The sequence below is a fragment of the Myxocyprinus asiaticus genome, chromosome 12, assembly GCF_019703515.2.
Source record: "Myxocyprinus asiaticus isolate MX2 ecotype Aquarium Trade chromosome 12, UBuf_Myxa_2, whole genome shotgun sequence".
Lineage (NCBI taxonomy): Eukaryota > Metazoa > Chordata > Actinopteri > Cypriniformes > Catostomidae > Myxocyprinus > Myxocyprinus asiaticus.
In genome coordinates this window covers 43219722-43242039 of record NC_059355.1, presented here as the reverse complement: position 1 = coordinate 43242039, position 22318 = coordinate 43219722, and the positions used below count along the sequence as shown (strand labels likewise).

The 22318-nt window shown below is 38.8% G+C and overlaps 1 protein-coding gene across 2 annotated transcripts in view; it reads right to left on the bottom strand.

Moving 5' to 3' along the window:
• Positions 1–21819, bottom strand: part of LOC127448740 (protein-arginine deiminase type-2-like) — a 29678-nt gene extending 7859 nt beyond the window's left edge. The window contains exons 1-10 of one of the 2 annotated variants that reach the window (XM_051711545.1): positions 21618–21819; positions 13613–13781; positions 12879–12948; positions 11353–11414; positions 10867–10984; positions 7282–7434; positions 6810–7000; positions 4907–5010; positions 4597–4708; positions 162–269 (exon numbers count right to left, since the gene is read on the bottom strand). In XM_051711545.1, coding sequence (XP_051567505.1) covers positions 162–269; positions 4597–4708; positions 4907–5010; positions 6810–7000; positions 7282–7434; positions 10867–10984; positions 11353–11414; positions 12879–12948; positions 13613–13781; positions 21618–21706 — 1176 coding nt within the window. In that variant the 5' untranslated portion in view covers positions 21707–21819. Of the gene's footprint in view, positions 1–161; positions 270–4596; positions 4709–4906; positions 5011–6809; positions 7001–7281; positions 7435–10866; positions 10985–11352; positions 11415–12878; positions 12949–13612; positions 13782–20185; positions 20443–21617 lie in introns of those variants that run through there. The other variant, XM_051711544.1, reaches the window with a different exon arrangement.
• Positions 21820–22318: the final 499 nt, after the last annotated feature.

Below are 22318 nucleotides of genomic sequence, written 5' to 3'. Positions count from 1 at the left end.
ACTACCGATACTGCAGAAACACTGGTAAAGTTTTATTTTAAATCTTTTTTCACTTTAGTATCAATTCGGTCCCGAAGTACCGGTACTTTTGACATCCCAAAAAGTGAAATTGATGACAGAATTTAAATATTTGTGTGAACTATTCCTTCTGTTTCACTCACCAGAAGAACTTCATAGGGAAAATCTTTAAGTCCTTGATCACGAGGTGAATCTAGTACCACAGGGAATCCATGATGCGGGGAGTCAATGTAGCCAAACTCAATCTCATCCTGTAACAGAAAGAGTGAGAAGGGATTACTAATTTCATATGATAGTAACCTCAATTAAAACAAGAATGAAAATAATTGTCAGTTTTATTATTGATTAGTTGGACATTTGCACTGTGGCATGGAAAACCAGAGACCACTAAATGCATTGGTACTATAAAACACATTTGAAAGGCCACAGAGTAAATGCAAGTTGTCCAAAGCATGTGTTCATTTTACACACACACACACACACACACACAAGAAACACCTTGGCATATAGTTTCATATGGGCAAGCTACCATGTCAGGTGCTCTGAAAGATGATTGTTAATTGTGTCATAAAATATTTAAAATAAAACTTTTACTGTTATATTTTTACCTGCAAATGTTGTTATCTGTAAATATAAATTTTTCAATATATGTTTGAAAATTCAAATTCACGCAAGTATTTCCATTTTCCCTGAACAGCAATCAAGTCTCAATTAAACTTCAAAGACTTCATTAGGCCTGATTCATAAAACACGAGGAGAATGATTGTGTAAATTGTTCATTAATCCATCGATTAATTAATCCAGATGATTTTATATTCTGCTCATGTTTTTTGAACAAGGCCCACTGAGTGTGCGTGTGCACATCAAACAGAGCACAAAAAAGGGAGCAAACATTATTTTGACAGAAATATACATTTTGATAAAATATTTGCTGTTATATGTTAAATTTTGGTTTAAAGTTTATCTATTTAACTAAAATCCTAAATAAAATTAGCAATGACATTTCTATAAGAACAGTAATTTTAATGGGATTAAACTAAATAAATCCCTAATAATTTATTCAGTAAAGAAATTACTGTAACATGCACTCAAAAAATATTTCAATTTCATAACAAAATACCATCAAACTGAATTGTGTAATGTTTAACAAAATGTAACTAATAAAATGTTTTATTTTATTAAAGAAACTCGTATTCAATTTGATGGAATTTTGTTACAAAATTGAAATGTGTAAATCTTAAAATTATTTTTTGCACACAATCATACAATCAACCATTGATGTTTGTTATTAATAGCATTCCGTTTGCACATTGTTTGAAAGAGAACATTGGGCAAAAATTTTAATTTTCGATTACTCAAAATATTTATAAGTTACAACCCTAGTTAGATGTTGTGTTCCCCTTCTGTCACTCACTCGACGTTGTGTCGATGTAGTGACACTAAGGGTCGCCCCTGGGAGTCCCAAACACCTCAGATCTTTGAGAAAAGGCCAATGAGAATTGGCGAGTGGAATTTGCATGCCACTGCCTCGGACATACGGGTATTAAAAGGAGCTGGCCTGCCCAGTCTGAGGCTGACGGCAAGATGACTGCCATACTTTCCCGGGCCGCCGTGTGTGTTGGGTTGGACACCCTGAGCCCTCGCGGCTAGATGATTGGTTCCTGGGTTCGGGGCGCCGCTCACAGCCATGCCCCCCCTAGTCCCTTTCTTCTCGGAAGTGCACAACAAGCTGACGAGGTTGTGGAGGGCACCTTTTTCTGCCCGAAACCGACCTCCCAGTTTGTCCGCTCTCACTACCCTCGATGGCGGGGTGGCCCACGGGTATACGGCGGTCCCTCAGGTGGATAAGGCGGTTGCGGTGCACCTGTGCCCACAAAGCACAGCCACATGGTGGGATCGCCCGGCACTCACTTCCAAGGCCTGTAGGACGACATCATCTCTGACGGCCAAAGCCTACAGCGCCGCTGGTCAGGCCGCCTCTGCCCTGCATGCCATGGCCCTCCTGCAAGTACACCAGGCCAAGGCACTGCACGTGGGTAGTCCTGATCCCAATGTGATGCAGGAGCTGCGCTTGGCGACCAACCTCGCCCTCCGGAACGCCACCTGTGGCTGAATCTGGTCGAGATGAGGGACGCGGACAAGGTTCACTTTCTCAACGCCCCCATCTCCCGGATCGGCCTATTCGGCGACACCGTCGAGGACTTCACCCAGCAGTTCTCGGCGCATGTCGCAACTCGCCCGCCGTTTCCTCCTATGGAGTCAGCGGCGACTGAGGTCGCTGCGGGCCACTCACATCCCGGGCAACGTCAACGCCATAGTGGACGTGCTGTCGTGGCAGGTGACACTCAGGGGAGAGTGGAGACTCCACCCCCAGGTGGTCCAGCTGATTTGGAGTCGGTTTGGCAAAGCACAAGTAGATCTATTTGCCTCCCGAGAAACCTCCCACTGCCCGCTCTGGTATTCTCCGACGGGGGTCCCCCTCGGCCCAGACACGCTAGCACACAGCTGACCCTGGGGGCTGCACAAGTAAGCGTTCCTCCCAGTGAGCCTACTTGCACAGACCCTGTGCAAGGTCAGGGAGGACGAGGAGCAGGTCACCCTCGTGGCCCGTATTGGCCTACCCAGACTTGGTTCTCAGATCTCACGCTTCTCACGACAGCCCCTCCCTGGTGAATTCCCCTGAGGAAGGACCTTCTTTCTCAGGGACGGGGCACCATCTGGCACCCGCACCCAGACCTCTGGAACCTCCATGTCTGGCCTTTGGATGGGATGGGATGGGGAAGACCTAAATGGCCTACCACCAGCAGTGGTAGACACAATCGCTCAGGCCAGAGCTCCCTCCATGAGGCAGCTTTATACCCTGAAGTGGCGTCAGTTCGCGAACTGGTGGTCTTCAAGCTGAAGACCCTCAGAGATGCGCAGTCGGGTCAGTGTTTTCCTTCCTGCAGGAAAGGCTGGAGGAACAGCTGTCCCCCTCCACCTTGAAGGTGTATGTGGCCGCCATAGCGGCACACCACGATACAGTGGATGGTAAGTCCTTAGGGAAGCACGACCCGATCATCAGGTTCCTGAGAGGTGCCTGGAGGCTGAATCCTCCTAGGCCACGCCTGTTCCCCTCATGGGCCTTCGCAGAGCCCCCTTTGAGCCACTAGAGTCAGTCGAGTTGAAAGCCCTCTCCTTGAAGATGGCCCTCCTGATTGCGCTCACCTCCATCAAGAGGGTCGGGGACCTGCAAGCATTCTGTCAGCGATACCTGCCTGGAATTTGGTCCGAGTGACTCTCATGTAATCCTGAGACCCCGGCCAGGCTATGTGTCCAAGGTTCCCACAACCCCCTTCAGGGATCAGGTGGTGAACCTGCAAGCGCTGCCCCAGGAGAAGGCAGACCCAGCCCTGTCGTTGCTGTGTCCGGTGCGTAATTTGCGCATCGACTTGGATCGCACGCAGAGCTTTAGACGCTCTGAGCAGCTCTTTGTCTCTCTTTGACAGAAAGCGGAAAGGGAACGCTGTCTCCAAACAGAGGCTTGCCCACTGGATTGTGGATGCCATCGCTATGGCATACCAGGCCCAGGCCGTGTCTGCCCCGTCGGGAATACGAGCACACTCCACAAGGAATCTGGCATCCTCATGGGCACTGGCCCATGGCACCTCTCTAGCAGACATCTGCAGGGCAGCGGGCTGGGCGACACCCAATACTTTCGCGAGATTTTACAATCTCCGGGTTGAGCCGGTTTCGTCCCGTGTTCTGTCAGGTACGAACAGGTAAGTTCGGGAATACGGACAGCTGGCCGGATGTATCGCTTGCGTATAGTGCCTTTACCCTCCAAAGAGGCGAAGATGTGCGCTTCTTTTCCCATGCGAGTTCTGAACCTGTGAACCCTGGATGTCCTTCCTCCCTAGCCCTGTGGCTTGCGAATTCAGCGGAGGAATTCACAGCCTGAACCAGTATGTGTGCTAATATGCCCATACTGAGGTAGGTGCTCCACAGGTGCCGGTTACTCCGGTAACCCCCTGTGATGTATTTTCTGCAGTATGGTCTCCCTGTTGGCAGACCTGCGTCTCCCTTCAACAGAGCCCTCTCTGTCCCGGTCGCCGTGTTTGTAGAGCTCCTCCCCATTCAGGCAGGACCTACCACTGCGCCTCTTCCATGTGCGGCTCTGAGCCCACATGATGTGCTTGCCACATGTTACCTCCCCTCTGGGCAGGATGTGGTCTCCGTGGGGTCTTTTCCCCCTGAAAGAATAGGATAGGAAAAAAAACACCTTCCCCGGCGCATATATTGAGCGTTAAAATGGCCCCTGCCAAATAACTGAATACTCTGTGGAAAGAAAACATAGAGAGAAAAGGCAGCAGCTGGCGCGGCCTGCTCCCATACTAGATACGTCTCTTCCCCACCCCCCCTTAGTGGGCCGGTCATTTTGACTGGGAACACAAAATGTGTTGGCACAAAACGAACACAGCACAAGGGTAAAAGTTATCATCTTAATTATGATGCTCTGATGAATGTAAAGATCATGGACTAAAATGAATGGCACCTCTTGAGCACTTGACTGACAAAAATAGTTACAATTTCACTGACCTGCATCCAGCGGTCATTACGGTTCACGTACTCATGACACACTTTCAATTTGTAGCCACAGCTGTCCACCAGGTTCTTAATGCTCTTCAGGAATGCATTGTTATCGCTTGTGCTACCAATAATTAAATGAATAAATAAAACAAATCAAATCAAATAGCCACCATGGGTTACAAGCTTCACCATCAGATGTATTTCATGATTCGATGTGACAAAAGATGGAACATATCATCATTTCTAGACATTGCGATATTTGGTACTGCAACATTAAGTATATAATCATAAAAGAGTGACTGAATTGCTCCAGTCTCACCTACACACAAACACTTCCATGGGTTTGAGGATGTTGGGGGTCATTATCCATGGAGATATGCGAAACATGACCTTATCTGTAAAGATGGGTGTTCCAGGTAAACCCTGTTTGTAATAAATAAGCAAAGTGTACATAAACATACATAATTATCAATGTTAACTATAAACGAACAGTTTAACCAAAAAGTAGGAAAAGAAAAACCTTAAAGGAATCTTTTGACAAATAAGAGGTCATTATACTATAAAAACATACTGTAAGTTTCAGAACTGAAAGAGCATTTATTTAAATCATGCTCTCGAAACGGGCCGTTTGGAATTTGTGGAACTTGTGATGTCAGCAAGACATCAATGTCTATTTTTTTGTCATTGCACCCTTAGCCCCACCCACTAGTGCTCACAGTCAGTCAAAGATGAAGAGGAGAGAGATAGGCCCTGTCATAGGAGATTCACCAAAGGAGACTTACACAGGACACCTTCATGTGCCTATCTGGATTTAAATGTTTTTCTAAACTAAATGAACAGCATTGACTGTTATCATACATCTCGTGTCTCTTTTAAAAGATGCAATGTCAAGTTATAACTCTAAAACTGAGACCTCCATTCTGTTTCATTCAGCTGCGCTGTTTTTGCTGTTTTGAAGTCATCCTGAACCATTTTTGCACCCATCTGTGCTATATTTAATTGTTGGTCTTTTGTAAGCATGTGCTATTTGGACGTCTTTGTTTTGATGTGTTTCCGGTGATGTGCGGCACATTTTAAGAGTGGTACAAGCGCGCAACTTACAGCGCATCTCATTCTGCTGCTGCCACAGACTGGGAGAAACATGCCTTTCTGTGTTTAAACAAACAAGGAAGATGCGAGATGTGGAGACCAGCATTTCTACTTTGGCCTATTGAAGCACCCCGACATCACTGGATTGTATTACGTTTGCGTACTCAGAAATTTGAATTGTGAATGTCCTCCATTTTTTGACAGTCCAAAATACATATTTAGGGTTCATCAAAATAATCCACACGACTCCAGTCAACAAATAAAGTTCTTCTGAACCCAAACGATTGATTATTTTGAGAAACAAAATACTTATATACTTTAACTACAAATGTTCACTTCTGTACACCTCTGTGACGCGCGCTCATGAGAGGGATGACGTAAGCTCGTTGGTAAGGTCACGTGTCACATGGAGGAGGAGTCAGGAAGCACGTCACTGTTTACATTGTTTTTTTATTATTATTTGGAAATGATTTTTTTTTATTTTTATATTGTTTTGAAATTGTTTTGGAATGTTTTGGTTTGTGAACGGCACAAGTTTCTCTTGTAAACAATGACACGCTTCCTGACTCCTCCTCCACGTGACGCGTGACCTTACCAACGAGCTTACGTCATCCCTCTCATGAGCGCGCGTCACAGAGATGTACAGAAGCGAACATTTGTAGTTAAAAGGGATATAAGTATTGTTTTGTTTCTCAAAATAATCAATCGTTTGCATGAACCCTATTGATGAACCCTAAATATGTATTTTGGACTGTCAAAAAATGGAGGACATTCACTTGCATTGTTTAGAGGAGGAGGCCTGAAATGAAATCCTAAAAGTCTTAAATTCTATTTTGATGAAGAAAGAAACTCAGATATATCTTGGATGGCCTGAGGGTGAGTAAATTCAGCAAATTTTCATTTTTGGGTGAACTATTCCTTTAAGGTTTTTTTTTTACAATAATGACTGGCTGGATGTAAATTTCAGTCTGTTTCAATGACACACAGGAAAAGACTCTGAATTTACAGAAGAATTTTCATTCTTTAGGTAAACTCCTCCTTTAACAGTTAAGAGAATCGAGTAACTTTTACAGTAAGACAGGGACAAAGTCATTTTGAAATCCTACAGATTGCATAAGAAGTTTTCCACTAACCTCGCCAGTGGGCTCTAGCAGACTAAGGTTGATGGTGATGAGGCCATCAAAGCCCCTATCAGGGAAACGAAGGCCTTCTACAAAGAACTCCAGTTCAGTTTTGCCACCTAGATAGGGCACTTCCTCTGCCAGCTTGTCCATGCCCACCACCATGAGATGTTCCTTTAGGAACAACTTCAGAATTTTGTGCTCTGACGCAAGAAAGAAGACTCATTTAGTAGAATTCCCTTTAATTTGAGTTCCCTCATATTCAGTCAGTTTTTTATTTGATCTAAATTAGAATCATTATACATTTTATTTACAGATTTACTGTTAACATCTTTTTACATGTAGGTTGACCAGCATGGAAATTCATGCTTAAAACGTATTCCCACCCAAAAATTTCATTTACAATATGAAACCTTCTACTTTCGTTGCATTAATGTGCTGAAGCTGTGACATTTGTTTTGTAGATTTTTGTGTGTTTACTCACTCCAGGAGGTATGTGCTTTTCCACTTTTGCGAGGTCTAAAGACTCTCACGCTTTCCGAATCTGTCTGTGTGATGTGCATGCTCAGTTTATATCCCTGCGGAAGGTCGGGTGGCCCGTTGATGCGCAAGACCATCGTGGACATGTCCTTCAAATCTGCCATCAGAGAAAGATACATTCCTCTTTTTTCTTTACCATGGTTTGGCGTGTAATAAGTGAAACTATCAGGAGACATTGTGTCAGATGTGATCAATTCTAATTCTCAAAAGTACACAGCAAAAAAAAAAAATACAATAAAAAACAAAGAAAAAATAAAGAAAAAAAAACACCTTTTTTTTCTCTTCTCGTTTCCCAGTAAGAACAACAAAATATCCTTGAAGCAAGATACATTTACTTGTGATGAAAAATGACCTAAGACATTAAAGATGTACTCAGTAACTTTTTGTTTGTGTCATATTAACCAAAAAGTAGGAAAAGAAAAACCTTAAAGGAATCTTTTGACAAATAAGAGGTCATTGTACTATAAAAACATATGACCCTGCACTCTGACCCCAGCCTAGCTGGGATATGTGAAAAAGAAGAATTTCACTGTATATGTGCAAAATGTATAATGTGTGATAAATAAAGAAAATTATAATTAATTATTAATTAATTATAAATTATAATTATTATAATTATTAATTATAATTATTATATTGGATATTTTGCTTGTGTCATATTGGACTTACAGTGATACCTAAAGGTGTAGATGCAGCATCATTCAAAAATCAATAGTTATCGTCATGTGACCAGCTGAATACTACTTGCCTAATCTCAGTAACCGTCTTGTTATTGGACACTTTCACTCTTGGATTAAATAAATCATGGCTGACTATGAATAGTGAATTTCTACAATGGCATCTGTAACTGAAAACTGTTGATTTTTAATGATGCTGCATCCACACCACTAGGTGTCACTTTAAAGTCCAAGATGATATGAGCAAAAAGTTACTGAGTGCACCTTTAAGGCTTGTTTTTTTATTTTTGCTTATAGGTTAAGAACAAAGGCAATTTGCCTATAGGGTGAGAAAGATAAACTTAATTCAAAGGGAGAAAATTATTTTTTTTATTCTTACCCCATTTGCAAATACACTGTAAATGTTGTCATTATTAGATAATCAAGATGTCTTAATTAAACATTACTTGAAATGTCAAGTTTTGGCTCATAACTTAAATATCTAAGTTTCTTGAACTTATTTTCTTTAAAAATTCATAGACTTCCATAGATTTTCAGTGTCAATAACTCAGTACAAAATCAAGGCTACGAGGACTACCATACCACAATGCCTTGCGCTTGAATTATCTAATTATGTTTCCTTGGTCAAAGTTCAATCTATATGAACTCCAAGTTAAGTAAACTTATTACACAAGTTTTGGAGAGGCCATTACTCAATTCAGTTGAGGGAATGAGTTTACTCAATCAATTGAGTAGAGTCAGCTTTTAAGGACTTGCAGTTGTTTTCTAACTTTAAACACCAACCTCACAAAATTATGTGAGATTTTTCTGAAAAATGTCATTTTTGCTTCTCAAGTAAATGTATTTTGTTTAGATACCTTTGCTGGAAAACAAGACAAAAATACTGATTAAGAATGATTGTTTGCAAAGTATCTCTAAATTTGAGTGGGCAGAAGGTGGGTAATACCTTTCCTTTTCATGGTGTGACCAGCATGACAAAAATACAATGAAATCTGTACCTTCCAGCCATAAATGCGCCGAGCAATGACTGCTGGAAACATATCGTGAATTGAATGAATTGAAACAGAATAGACTGAATTAAAATGGTCTATTCTGTCTTTAGAGTCTTTATGAGCAGCAACTCTGTTTTTAGTCACTCGCACATGACACAAAAATAGCAGTCAGTACATGTGATGCACAAGGTTTAATTACTACTACTTGATAATCGAGTTTAATAGAGACTAATGATAGCATGTTGCTAAGGTAATGACTACACACAAATTGTGGGTGAAATACTTTCAAGTAATAGCCTACATAAAATAGACAGATGTTTTTAAATGTTAATGACAAGAATAGACTGACATTTTAGACCGTCGTGCCACGTCTCACTGATTTTTCAACTGTGTCAAGTTAGAAGAATTTGAACGTGTATTGAGACACCAGCTTTTTGTTCAATTTGTTCACGTTCTTGTAGTAAAAATCTAGCATTTTTACTACAAGAACGTGTCCATTCTGAACAGCCCCTTGGTAGGCAACTCACTAGGGTTTTCAATGGAGCCATAGTCTTGTGTTTACACAGTACAAACACCTACAGTTGGACTTTAATCCCTCTAATATCTTACAATAGACCTGGCAAATAACATGCTTCCTCACACACCCAAGTTTCATCCAAACTCTTGTATTTTCAGAGAATGTACTACATTTGATAAAGGACTTACTTCTCAGCCATTAATAAAGTAAGTTCTTTATGTAGGGGAGTAGTAAATATTAGGGCTGTCAGTAGATACAAATCTTAAAATCAAGATTAATCTCATAATTTTTCATAGATAATCGTGATTAAACTCAGATTTTAAAATTAGTAAAATTTTACTCGATATATGCTTTTTTCCTGTCATAATGCATTTATTTGTTCTTTGGAAAGAACACCACAATACTGTATGTAACAAAAATGCTTTATTACCATTTTCAAAACTCCACAGTGTAAAGACAGAAATTCACTAAAATAGCTCCAATTCAAGTAACATTAAACATTTCCCAAAGTCTAAGCGGGATGTGGACTGATTGAAAGAACTAGTATTCATTGCAATGCGCATTAAACCCTCATTTAATATTAATCAGTTGGCAGGCTGTCTTTCCACTTTAGATTTGGAATGCACATGATTCGTGTCAGGTCATCCAGTGCCGCGTTGAACTCCATATGAAAAGAGTGTCTTGTTCTGCTTTTAGCTGTGGCACTTCCAATATAAAGAAAATTCACCAAACTGTCCGGTGATCATTAGCTGACACTTCAAAAGCTCGGCGGCAATGGGTACAAAGTTGAAATTATATTAAATTTGAGCGGAGTGTCAACAGGGAGAAAAACTAGCTGCACAGCGGGCTTGTAAGAATTGACATGCTTACTTACAAAAGACACACAAAGGACTTCAGTGAAGTCCCGCGTAGTCCCTTCAGCATTAGTTTTATAAGAGGTTCTTTCTCCAGCACTTGATCATTGGCATGGACTCACTGTTGTGTGTTTGTTTTTAATGTATGTATGAGTGCAATGCCATCCTAACAACAACAACCAGAAAAATTATTTACTCTGTTGTTGTTGTTGTTAAACAAATACAATTTAACTTAAGGAATGACTTTCTTGATACATTTAGGACCGTAAACTTGAAGAGCCACCTAACTTGCAGTTCTCCGAAAAAAATATGTTTTATTCTTTGTTTAAATCTGAAGGTAAAGCTGTTCATTGATTGCATACTTAAGAATTTTAGTTGATGCAGAAGGTCAACAGGGTATATAAAACACACAATACTCATTTGATGTACTGCTTTTTGCATAGTACATAGAAGGGAAGTACACAGATTGAGACATGGGGCCAGACTCACCTGACACTCTATTTATCTCTTCTTTCTCACTATCGAGTGTCTTCCTGAATGTGGACTCTGAGTCACAGTTGACCAGAAGTATAGCACCATGGCCATTTGGACCCCACTTCCACGATGCCTGGAACAAAAACCCAAACCACAACTGTTAATCTTCATATAAAATCTAAAATGGTGAGATGTATGCTTCAAATTATTTTTACAGACACCATCATGCTTCAGTAGAGGAATATACTGAGACCAATAATCGCCTGGGACCCATGGCCGGGTCTAAGGGGAGGCATTGCCCCCCCTAGATTTGTCTCGAGCCCCCTCAGAAACGTTTAATGCCTTTGCCCTGACTGACCACGAAACGCACATGTGGCACTCCGCTCCCTAAAGTGACAGCGAAAAGGTCAGCGTTGCCCCCTACCTCCGCTTCCGAATCTCCAAACAAATCTTCTTGATGCCAATACCGAACAGACCACAAGACTACAAGAGAAAACTCACCTTGTTTGGATTGTTTTTCTCAACAATGCCATCTCGGTCGGCATCTACATCCAGAGATATCTCTGCAACAGAACAGAGACAATGTGAGGCTTGCCCACTCCTTCACAGTCCCACCAGAAACAACTGAGGCCAGTTGTAGTTCCAAATACAGACATTGTTATTTTAAAAGCTCAATGTTGGTTTATATAAGTGAGACCGGCTAATGCCATGCATTACTCAAGTCAAGTCATTTTTATTTGTATAGCGTTTTTCACAACACACATCGTTTCAAAGCAGCTTTACAGAAAATCATGCTTTTACAGAAAATGAAACTGTAATACCTATAAAGTCTTAGTCATTATTGTGCAGTTTGATAAAAAATATAATTGCAAATGGTGTATAAATATTAATAAATAAATAAATCAAATTAGCACAAACTTATGTCTGAAACGACAGCAAGCAGAGGTCTTGTGTTAAGCAACTGTGTGGAGTGAATTCACTAAACAGTTGTTTAGTCAGCACTTTAGCGTGTGGTGTTTCAGCGCAAAAACTTGCATCTTACTCACAAAACACCCACAATGCAGCTTTAGCAGGTGCAAACATAGTGCTGCACTGTGAATATTTCAATTAAGTCACTGACATTCTTTTTAGTGCAAACAGGCCTCTTCATGCAAATGAGGATTATTATAGAATGCACTGGATTTACAAAAGGCCAGATCCACACTAATCCGTTGTTGTCTGAAAACTCAGTTTTCAGTTTCTTAATGTCACTGTTTACCAAAGTATGCTATCATTGAGAGCTCTTACGAAACTCTGTTTTTATTAGTGTGGAATGAGCATGATGCCAGGCTACTCAGGAACAAATCCAGGCACCATTGTACAATGGCTGTGGATGAGATGTGTTTTTAGCAAAATCAAGGCATTTTCAAACAAAAAGGTATTAGTATGGAAGTGGCCAAAGTTCAGTATTATTTGTCTGCCGTAATTAACGTTACACTATTAACAGAATTTGGAGAAGTTTGTGTAAGGCTACATTTTATGGTGATGATGGCAGCAGATTTATTTAATGACGATCAAATTATAGAACTGTAATTGGGCATAGTCTAAATCCAGACGCATGGTGTAGACAAGCAAATTTTCATCATTTTAAAGCACAGATTCAGGTGCCTGGATCGCAATGGTGAAACGATGCTAGACAGTTCAAGTAAAGTGAACCAAATAGCAGTAGTAGTAGTAATTTTTTGGCCGTTTTTTTGCGCAGTTACCGATTCACTATTAGTGTATTAATAGAAATTGTTGGATGTCACTTTGCAAGAAAATCATGATGTTTCAGCGAACGCTTATACTTGAGATTGAAAAAAAGGCAAAGACATGATACATAGACCAAACAAAGTGAGTTTTAAAGAGGTGGGCAGGTTCATTTTTCATGCGTTTTTTGCATAGACTTATATAATATTAGTGTTGCTTGATTTAACTGTCTAAGGGGGAAAAAACAAAAATAGCATTTATGAACAGCAAGACAATGGCCAGTAAATTCTGAGACATACCAACGGCTGTTAGGTGCAGGATGGCGTTCCCAAGTTTCTCCATTTTCTCCCCATAGTACCTCACAGATAACTGAAATAGATCAGTTTGTTAGAAACAAACATGAAAGTGTTTCTTTAGCTCAACTGGTAGAGTATGGTGCTAAAAACATCAAGGTAATGGGTTTGATTCCGAAGGAACACACATACAGATAAAATGCATACATTGAATGCAATGTAAGTTGCTTTGGACAACTGTTAATATATTAGATTATTGTGAAAATTATTGTGCAATGTCTTGTGACCATTACTGGTACTGACTCATTTGTACTGAAGTGCTAGACATCAGTAAATTTCCATGAAACCTCTGAGACAAGCAGGTAATGCTAGATAAGAGTTGAGGAAGTGTTCTACTTGTAAACCACAGTTTCCTGCTAAACAAGTGACATATATATACATATATATATATATATTATACACACACACACACACACACACACACACACACACACACACAGAATGTATATTAGATGCAAAGGATGGTCATGCATCCAGAAACTTTTATGTGTATTCCCTGGGAATAAAACCCACAACCTTGCTCTACCAATTTAACACATTTTTACCATGTTTAAAACTCTTACGCAGAATTTATCCCAAATTCAACACAGTAAATGTGAAAAAAGTCCTCCTTCCAAATTCTGTATGGCCTGTACGTAATAATTTGTGTAAATAGTAAATTAGTGATCAGATGGAATTACCTTATTGTCATTTGCAGTTTCGCTGACTTCATCCATGGTGATGAGAAGGCTCGAGTTTGGGGCAAGGAGGTTCGGGGGGGAACTCTCCTCGCTGGTTGGGGGAGTGATCTTGAAATGCACATTGGGGGTGCATTTTACAGTAAAAAACTTGGACTGATGTGGGGCACACCTGTAGACAGCATACATAAACACAGAGACAATCATTATGAATTTATCAATTTCACTATACACTGATCAGCCACAACATTAAACCCATTTTCCTAATATTGTGTAGGTCCCCCTAGTGCTGCCAAAACAGCGCCAACCCGCATCTCAGAATAGCATTCGGAGATGATATTCTTCTCACTGTGCCCCTAGTGTCGCTGTATAGTGGCGCGGGCTGTTAAGACGGTGTAGATGGGTTTCTTCTGTGCAGACGACCTTGGTTCGAATTTATCTTTGGTCTCACTCTTTCCCATAATGTTTCCGGTCTCCACTCTTAATATTTCCTTTAATACTACTTATTTAATAATAAATAAAAATGTATATAAGGTTGATTTCCTCGCAGTGATTTGGTCAAGGTGAAGGTCGGGGAGTTGAGAGAAAGGTTTGATCCAAGTAAAATATTACTAGTAATATTGTAATAACCATGTTTTCTTTTTCTTTTTTGGTGAAAGCCATAAGCTGTCCCAAAAAACACACTATACACTATGCACTTAGCCAGAGATTCAGCCATGTAATGTATGAATTTTCAAAGTGTAATATCGCCCAAATGTAACACTTGCTGGCCGTTTAACAGCTAACAGAAGTGACGTTTCAAGCACAAGTGATGTGTTGCCATTAGCTTTAGCGAGTTAGCCAACCTCAGTTCAACACTTGTATCTTAAACAACGTACAGATTCACACAGCTTGGGGTGATGGTAAAGCATTCAAGTCACATTTATAAGGTGCTGTATCCACTGAAGTTTTTCTAGCTGCTACATTCTTAATTATTTACAACGGTTTTGTCAGACCGGCAGCACAGCCAGGTAACTCCACCCCTTCCGCTATGCACAGCAAGCCACATGCGCTGAGTGCATGAAGTGTCCAACAATCCACACTCTGTTTTGTTGAAAAAGTGCATCAACCGGGCACTTAAAGTACACTTCTTTTTGCTGCATTTTCAGTGTTAACATACACTATTTACGATACAAAATGGTATAGAATAGTGCAGAAGTGTGCGGTTTGGGATGCATCTACAGTTTTAATGCAATTAACCATGGTGTTACTCCAGTCATATGGTGTTAATTTAGTAACCATGTTTAATTTTGTGGTTAATTTGATTTTACTACAAAATACCATGGTTTATTTTTTTGTATGGGAAAGGTTAGGTTTAACAGTAGGGGTTGGTGTAGGGTGTCTGTAGGACTCTAAATAAACACAATAAGCACACTGTAGTGATGCCCCTGTACGGTATGCAAGTATTTAAATAGTAGTACAAATAGTATCTGCCACTATTTGCACAAAAAAGGCTTTGTTGCTATATAAACTTATATATATTATATAATGCTATATTAAATAAAATGTATATATACACAGGTGCATCTCAATAAATTAGAATGTCGTGGAAAAGTTCATTTATTTCAGTAATTCAACTCAAATTGTGAAACTCGGGTATTAAATAAATTCAATGCACACAGACTGAAGTAGTTTAAGTCTTTGGTTCTTTTAATTGTGATGATTTTGGCTCACATTTAACAAAAAAATCACCAATTCACTATCTAAAAAAATTAGAATACATCATAAGACCAATAAAAAAACATTTTTAGTGAGTTGTTGGCCTTCTGGAAAGTATGTTAATTTACTGTATACGTACTCAATACTTGGTAAGGGCTCCTTTTGCTTTAATTACTGCCTCAATTCGGCGTGGCATGGAGGTGATCAGTTTGTGGCACTGCTGAGGTGGTATGGAAGCCCAGGTTTCTTTGACAGTGGCCTTCAGCTCATCTGCATTTTTTGGTCTCTTGTTTCTCATTGTCCTCTTGACAATGGGGTTCTCTATGGGGTTCAGGTCTGGTGAGTTTGCTGGCCAGTCAAGCACACCAACACCATGGTCATTTAACCAACTTTTGGTGCTTTTGGCAGTGTGGGCAGGTGCCAAATCCTGCTGGAAAATGAAATCAGCATCTTTAAAAAGCTGGTCAGCAGAAGGAAGCATGAAGTGCTCCAAAATTTCTTGGTAAACGGGTGCAGTGACTTTGGTTTTCAAAAAACACAATGGACCAACACCAGCAGATGACATTGCACCCCAAATCCTCACAGACTGTGGAAACTTAACACTGGACTTCAAGCAACTTGGGCTATGAGCTTCTCCACCCTTCCTCCAGACTCTAGGACCTTGGTTTCCAAATGAAATACAAAACTTGCTCTCATCTGAAAAGAGGACTTTGGACCACTGGGCAACAGTCCAGTTCTTCTTCTCCTTAGCCCAGGTAAGATGCCTCTGACGTTGTCTGTGGTTCAGGAGTGGCTTAACAAGAGGAATATGACAACTGTAGCCAAATTCCTTGACATGTCTGTGTGTGGTGGCTCTTGATGCCTTGACCCCAGCCTCAGTCCATTCCTTGTGAAGTTCACCCAAATTCTTGAATCGATTTTGCTTGACAATCCTCATAAGGCTGCGGTTCTCTTGGTTGGTTGTGCATCTTTTTCTTCCACACTTTTTCCTTCCACTCAACTTTGTTAACATGCTTGGATACAGCACTCTGTGAACAGCCAGCTTCTTTGGTAATGAATGTTTGTGGCTTACCCTCCTTGTGAAGGGTGTCAGTGATTGTCTTCTGGACAACTGTCAGATCAGCAGTCTTCCCCATGATTGTGTAACCCAGTGAACCAAACTGAGAGACCATTTTGAAGGCTCAGGAAACCTTTGCAGGTGTTTTGAGTTGATTAGCTGATTGGCATGTCACCATATTCTAATTTTTTGAGATAGTGAATTGGTGGGTTTTTGTTAAATGTGAGCCAAAATCATCACAATTAAAAGAACCAAAGACTTAAACTACTTCAGTCTGTGTGCATTGAATTTATTTAATAGACGAGTTTCACAATTTCAGTTGAATTACTGAAATAAATGAACTTTTTCACGACATTCTAATTTATTGAGATCCACCTGTATATGCACTAAGTGCAAATAGCCTCTGCCTTAATATATATTATGTGAAATAATTATACCTTTAGAAAGGTAACAGGGTTTACAGTTTCCAAGTTTCATTTGACATTACTTTTAATTTGGCATTGTGCTCAAAGTTGAAAGAAATTTTAATGCATTCTTAATCCACTTTTCAAATATTGGTTTGGTTGTTTACTATAAAAAAAAAAAATCATGATAACAGGGTTGACACATTAAGTCTTTAACATCTTTATGAACATCTTAAATCCAAATAGTCCAAGTAGTCTATAAGCTTTAAACAACAGTGAGGAAAATCGTTTAAAATGTTTTAGAGGCATAGACAGTAGGAAACCGATGTCACTGTTGTGACAAGACATGTCAAACAACCAAAATGTCATTATCCACTATGTAATGCTGTAATTATAACTAATGCATGTAGGATTAATTTCTAAGACACCATGAAAAGGTCATGATGAAGATAAGAGATCGACTCTTTAGTATTGACTAATAAGGAAATGAGAAAGCTTTTAAAAATCCAAAGAAAATGACTATTAGTTAGTTTGGAAAGCTGTAAAAGACAATAGCTGACAGTGGCTGTTATAAACAGAAGCTTTGAGAAAGAGTTCAGTGATGAATTTAAATAATGTCAGAGTACAATGAGCTCATTCATCTGCCTTTGGAACTGAATGGAGATAGAAATTATTCAACCAACAATCCCACCTAAAATCTCACAGTGAAAAAATTGCAAATATAATGACAAACAAACCATAAATAAATAAATAAGTCATACTAATAATATATATATATATATATAAGATTATTGAGATTGTTTTTAAATTGTGATTTTTTGTATTTTATTTTTTACAATTATTTTGAGCACATTTCCCCAAATTATTCATTTATTTTTTTTCTTCTATTTTTTCAGTTTAGGAGAGGAATATGGCATGTTTCATGAGATTCACCCTCTCAATCCTAAATTTTTCCCTTATGTTTTCTAACAGATGGATAGACATAATTGAATAGAAAGATGTTTGTATACTTCAGCTTCACCTGATTTAGGGGCTTATGATAAATGTGATGTTGTTATATTCTTGTTGACAGTTTTGAATAAAACCCAGCACTGATTCTTTGAAAACATATTACAAAAGAATGTTCATACCAGAATGATATCTGCAAATTAATTGTTTATGAACTACATCAATGGAACAATAAACTATGTTAACTGTTTTATTGCATCTTTTGGGGTTGTTCACATATTCTTGTGTTCCATTTGCACTATTTATTAAATACTCAATCCTCAAAGCAATTAAACAACAAGCTTACCTATTTTTACGAAATACAGTTTAAAACTACATACAACAGCAGCTCACAATCTAAATGTAAAGTTTCATAGCAACCTTGTTTGGTTATATAAAAGTTCAATTTCCAAAACATATGAACTTGTGTAAATATGAGACAGTGTTTTCAAATGTTGCAAAACTGGAAGAGTGGGCCAGTTTTCTACACCATAAAACATGATAGCCCCATTAAGTTATGTTAACTTATTATCTTTAACTCCAATTGTCATTACAAGTTTTGGATATTGAACTCAAGTTTATAAGTTTTCAAAAAATTAACGTTAAAATAATCCATTGTCTTGACTAATTGTTAGTTTTGTCTGGGTTTTCAATGTTCATTTAACTCATGTCTGTGAGTCATAAGTTGAAAAAGGGGAAGAGGGAGGAGGAGGAGGAGGATGGGTGATACCAAGCGGGAAATACAGAGAAATTGCCGGTGGCAAGGTGGCGAGTTTGTATTTTTTAATTTGTGTTGATAAAATTGAATAACGTTGCCACATTTTGCATGGTAAAAAGTTCAGCACATTGACCGTGCTCTGCGAATGTGACTGCACCAGTTCTGTAAAACTTTGGAGAAACCTGGCAAACTTGCTGTTATTAGTCAAGATGAGAAATAAATTTAAGAAACAATTTAAAAACATTAGTGCTCTTAACTTAAAGGTGCAGTATGTAAGATTCAGAAACCCTTATTATTAATGACACCTGTGGCCGTTAAGTGAACGGCAGCCAGCTACCTGTTGCTCGTGCTCACGCTGGTGCACACACTCCACAGGGACCCGAGCATCGGCCAAAACAATGACAAACAAAGAGATAACGTGATCCACCGACTCATGAGATGTTGACAGATGAGGTAGCATAATTAAAATTACACAGTTATGACTGTTTTACTACAGACTTTGAGACTGCATATTATATTTGATTCTCCAGTGCTGGAACAGGGCTAAAACAAAGTGTGGATATAGGTCTGACTATGCAAAACTGTTGTTTGAAGTAATCACTTTTCTTTGCATGATACATTGCCTGCATTTATACGATAGCCTAGGTCGGCGTTAGCTAGCTAGCCAGCTTTATCAATAGCTGTTAGCTAAATTTGATGGATGATGACAGTAGCTGTTTATAAAATAGACTGTACATTATAAATATGTTGACAATTCAGTATTGATGTGATTCCATCACAAATGTCATTTTGATATATCGATGCGCTATTGTTTTATAATAGAATGTATATATTTTCTGTATGACCAAGATACGTTACACTAATGAATGGGTCTTTTTACATTATCTTGAACATTGTCTAGCATGCATTTGTTATTGTAGTTTACCTTGCTAAATAATTACAGATTAACATTGTTTTTGAAGAGAGAATTTTATTTTTTATTTTATTTTTATTTATTTTTTGAAGAGAAGAAAAAAATTTGGAAGAGAGAAAAAAAATTAAGCCTTAGGCTCAGGCAGGAACTGAGACACAAAATCTTTTTTTTTTTCACTCTATTTTTTTTTTTTTTTTTTTTACCTTGCGGTTCAGAGCTTCCATACCTTGCAACCTTCATGGTTTCAATTTTGCAACACTTTTCCTAAATTCAATAATCATAATAATAAAAAAAAAATAATAAAAAAATATGATACGTAATATCAATGCTTGTTTTGACGCATTCGTCAAAAAAAAAAAAAAAAAAAACGCACGGACGCCTGCGTTCTTGTCCATTCCGTCCGTCATAGTTGTTTGTGTCCTGTGTTAACGCCCCTGTCCCACAAATATGCTACCTATCAAGATGTGCTACCAACGCTATGATCACATGGTTTTAGGGTTGGGGATAGGTTTGAGCTTAGTACAGCCTATCTGATAGTTATGCTGGCAGCACATCCTGATAGGTATTATCTGGCTGACAATATGTGCTACCTAGTGTTTAAACACCTTTAATGCTGTCCTGCACCGCGACAGGTGCTACCCAAGTTTAGGCTTAACATATCACTGTATTCACTGCTGGTAGTACATCCTGAGCAGATGGCACAGATTGTCAGAACACCCCACCAGACTGTCAAATAAAACAAGCTGTAGTATTTGCATGAGTCTACGCACATGTCGCATGAAAAATAAAACGTGCCCACCTGTTTAAATTCACCATCAACTCCGTTCCGACCATGTATGTCGTCCTTGTTGTTTTTTCGATCTCAAGTCTGAGCGTTCGCGGGGACATGATGATTTGCGATGTGTCTTTCTAACAAAATGACACCTAACAGTTACCGTTAACCCTTTTTATACCTGAAATGTCACCGTGTGAGCGCCTATTGGTTGATCGAAGCAGGTGGATGTGTAGGAAACCGACCAGCTGACTGTAAACACCCACACTCACTAAGGGGCCATTTAAACCCATCGCGTCCTGCGTCCTGCGTCTTGCGTGCGTCTTGCGTGCGTCTGCACCGTTTTTCAATTGTTAATGTAAACACTAGGGATGGGCGGATCGATCCTAAAGTATCGATACTTTCGATACTGACGCTGTATCAAAAATATCGATACTCACACAAGAATATCGATTCTAACAATTTTTTAAACTAGGGATATCATTACTTGGTTACCATGAACATGAACAATAATCATAAGCTTCAAAGTAAAAAAGTAAAATAAAAAGGATTAGGCTATATTAGCAAATACTTGTGCAGGATGGGAACTATTTCTTCTTCCGCTCATCTTAACATGCATGCTGAAAGACACAAGCAGACAAGCGCATGCGCCGTCACAAGACTCGTTCAATCAAGAGGGATCAGTGCCTTGTATAGAGGTAATGACAGAACAACACAGAAACAGCTGCTTCTGGAGTAAATTCATGTTAAAATAACAACATATCTAAAGGTGACATTTCTTATAATGAAGAATATTTTACTATATTTCTTATAGTGTGTAACTGTTGTTAATAAGTAATTTAAAAACTAGTTAACTATTGTTTTACTAAAGTAATATTGTAGAAACCATGTTTTTTTTTTATTTATTTTTTTAAACCATGGTTTTACTACAGTAATATTTAATTAAATATATATATTTTTTAAAGTAAACAAAACAGAAGTTTTGGCTCACAAATGTAAAAAAAATAAAATAAATAAATGTAAAATAAAAATTAAAATAAAAAATTAAGTATCGGTATCGACGATATTGGACTTTAAAATTATTGGTATCGGATCGAAAATAAAATATGTGGTAGGCCTATCGCCCATCCCTAGTAAACGCGCTGTGCAATATTTGAAGGTTCGCTGGATTTTTTTTTTCTTCTTTATTTCTTGCGTCTCGCGCAGGAGATCACTATTTTAAGTGTGATCAAATATTGCTCATTGCCCTTTTGTTTGTTTGTATATATAAAATAAAAAAATGCATTCAGTTCTTCCCGTTCAAAAATAATTGCCTTCTAGGCAATAAAAGCTTCTCCAATGGGTATTCACACTGCTTCCACTATAGGCTACATGTTCCTCCATCTCCTCCATTCATTTAACCAACACAGATAGTCTGTGCTGGAAAAAAACAAACAGTTTATGATTTGACTATACTTACCTATCTAGGTTCACCTTCAGTTCTGTACTAACAACATGCACTATTTGTACATGTGCATTAACATCCAGTCGACAGGTTCTCTGGTACATTTTTGTCACCGTGTCCGACCACTTCTTGTACTTCGAGGAAAACGGACTGTTTGTGTTTGTTTCTGCAACACTGCTGTTGTTATCCTCCACGTCAACAGGTCTCAGGTAACTGTTCTTTTCTCCCCTATGAGATAGGGGCGTAAAAACACACCAGGAGAGAAAACACATGTTCTTACCTGTCCAAAAATGTGCCAGAGGGCTACATATTTGAAACCCTTTTCATAGAAAGAGCTAAGAAATGAAAGGGAATACCTGAATGAATAATGCAGTTGCTCAATATTAAAGGCTTATTAAACAATTACATTAGAAGTTCAGTAAAAGTGTGGACATGTCTGATTCACCTACAGATGTTTCCCAGAGGCATCTGCAAGATTTATTAAAAGGAGTGCGTGACTGATTTGCCTACAAAGTTCATTAAACAAAAATTGACATTTTGCCAACCAATAGCAGGGAATGTTGTCACACTATATGGGCAAAGTTGTCAGAATGAGAATCTGTCATTAAACAGCCAGTTAGGCTTTACAGCAAAATGTAAACAATAAAACAAAACTAAAACACAAAACAATAATAATAATAATTAAAAAAAAAAGTTATTTTTTTTAACCTCATTGC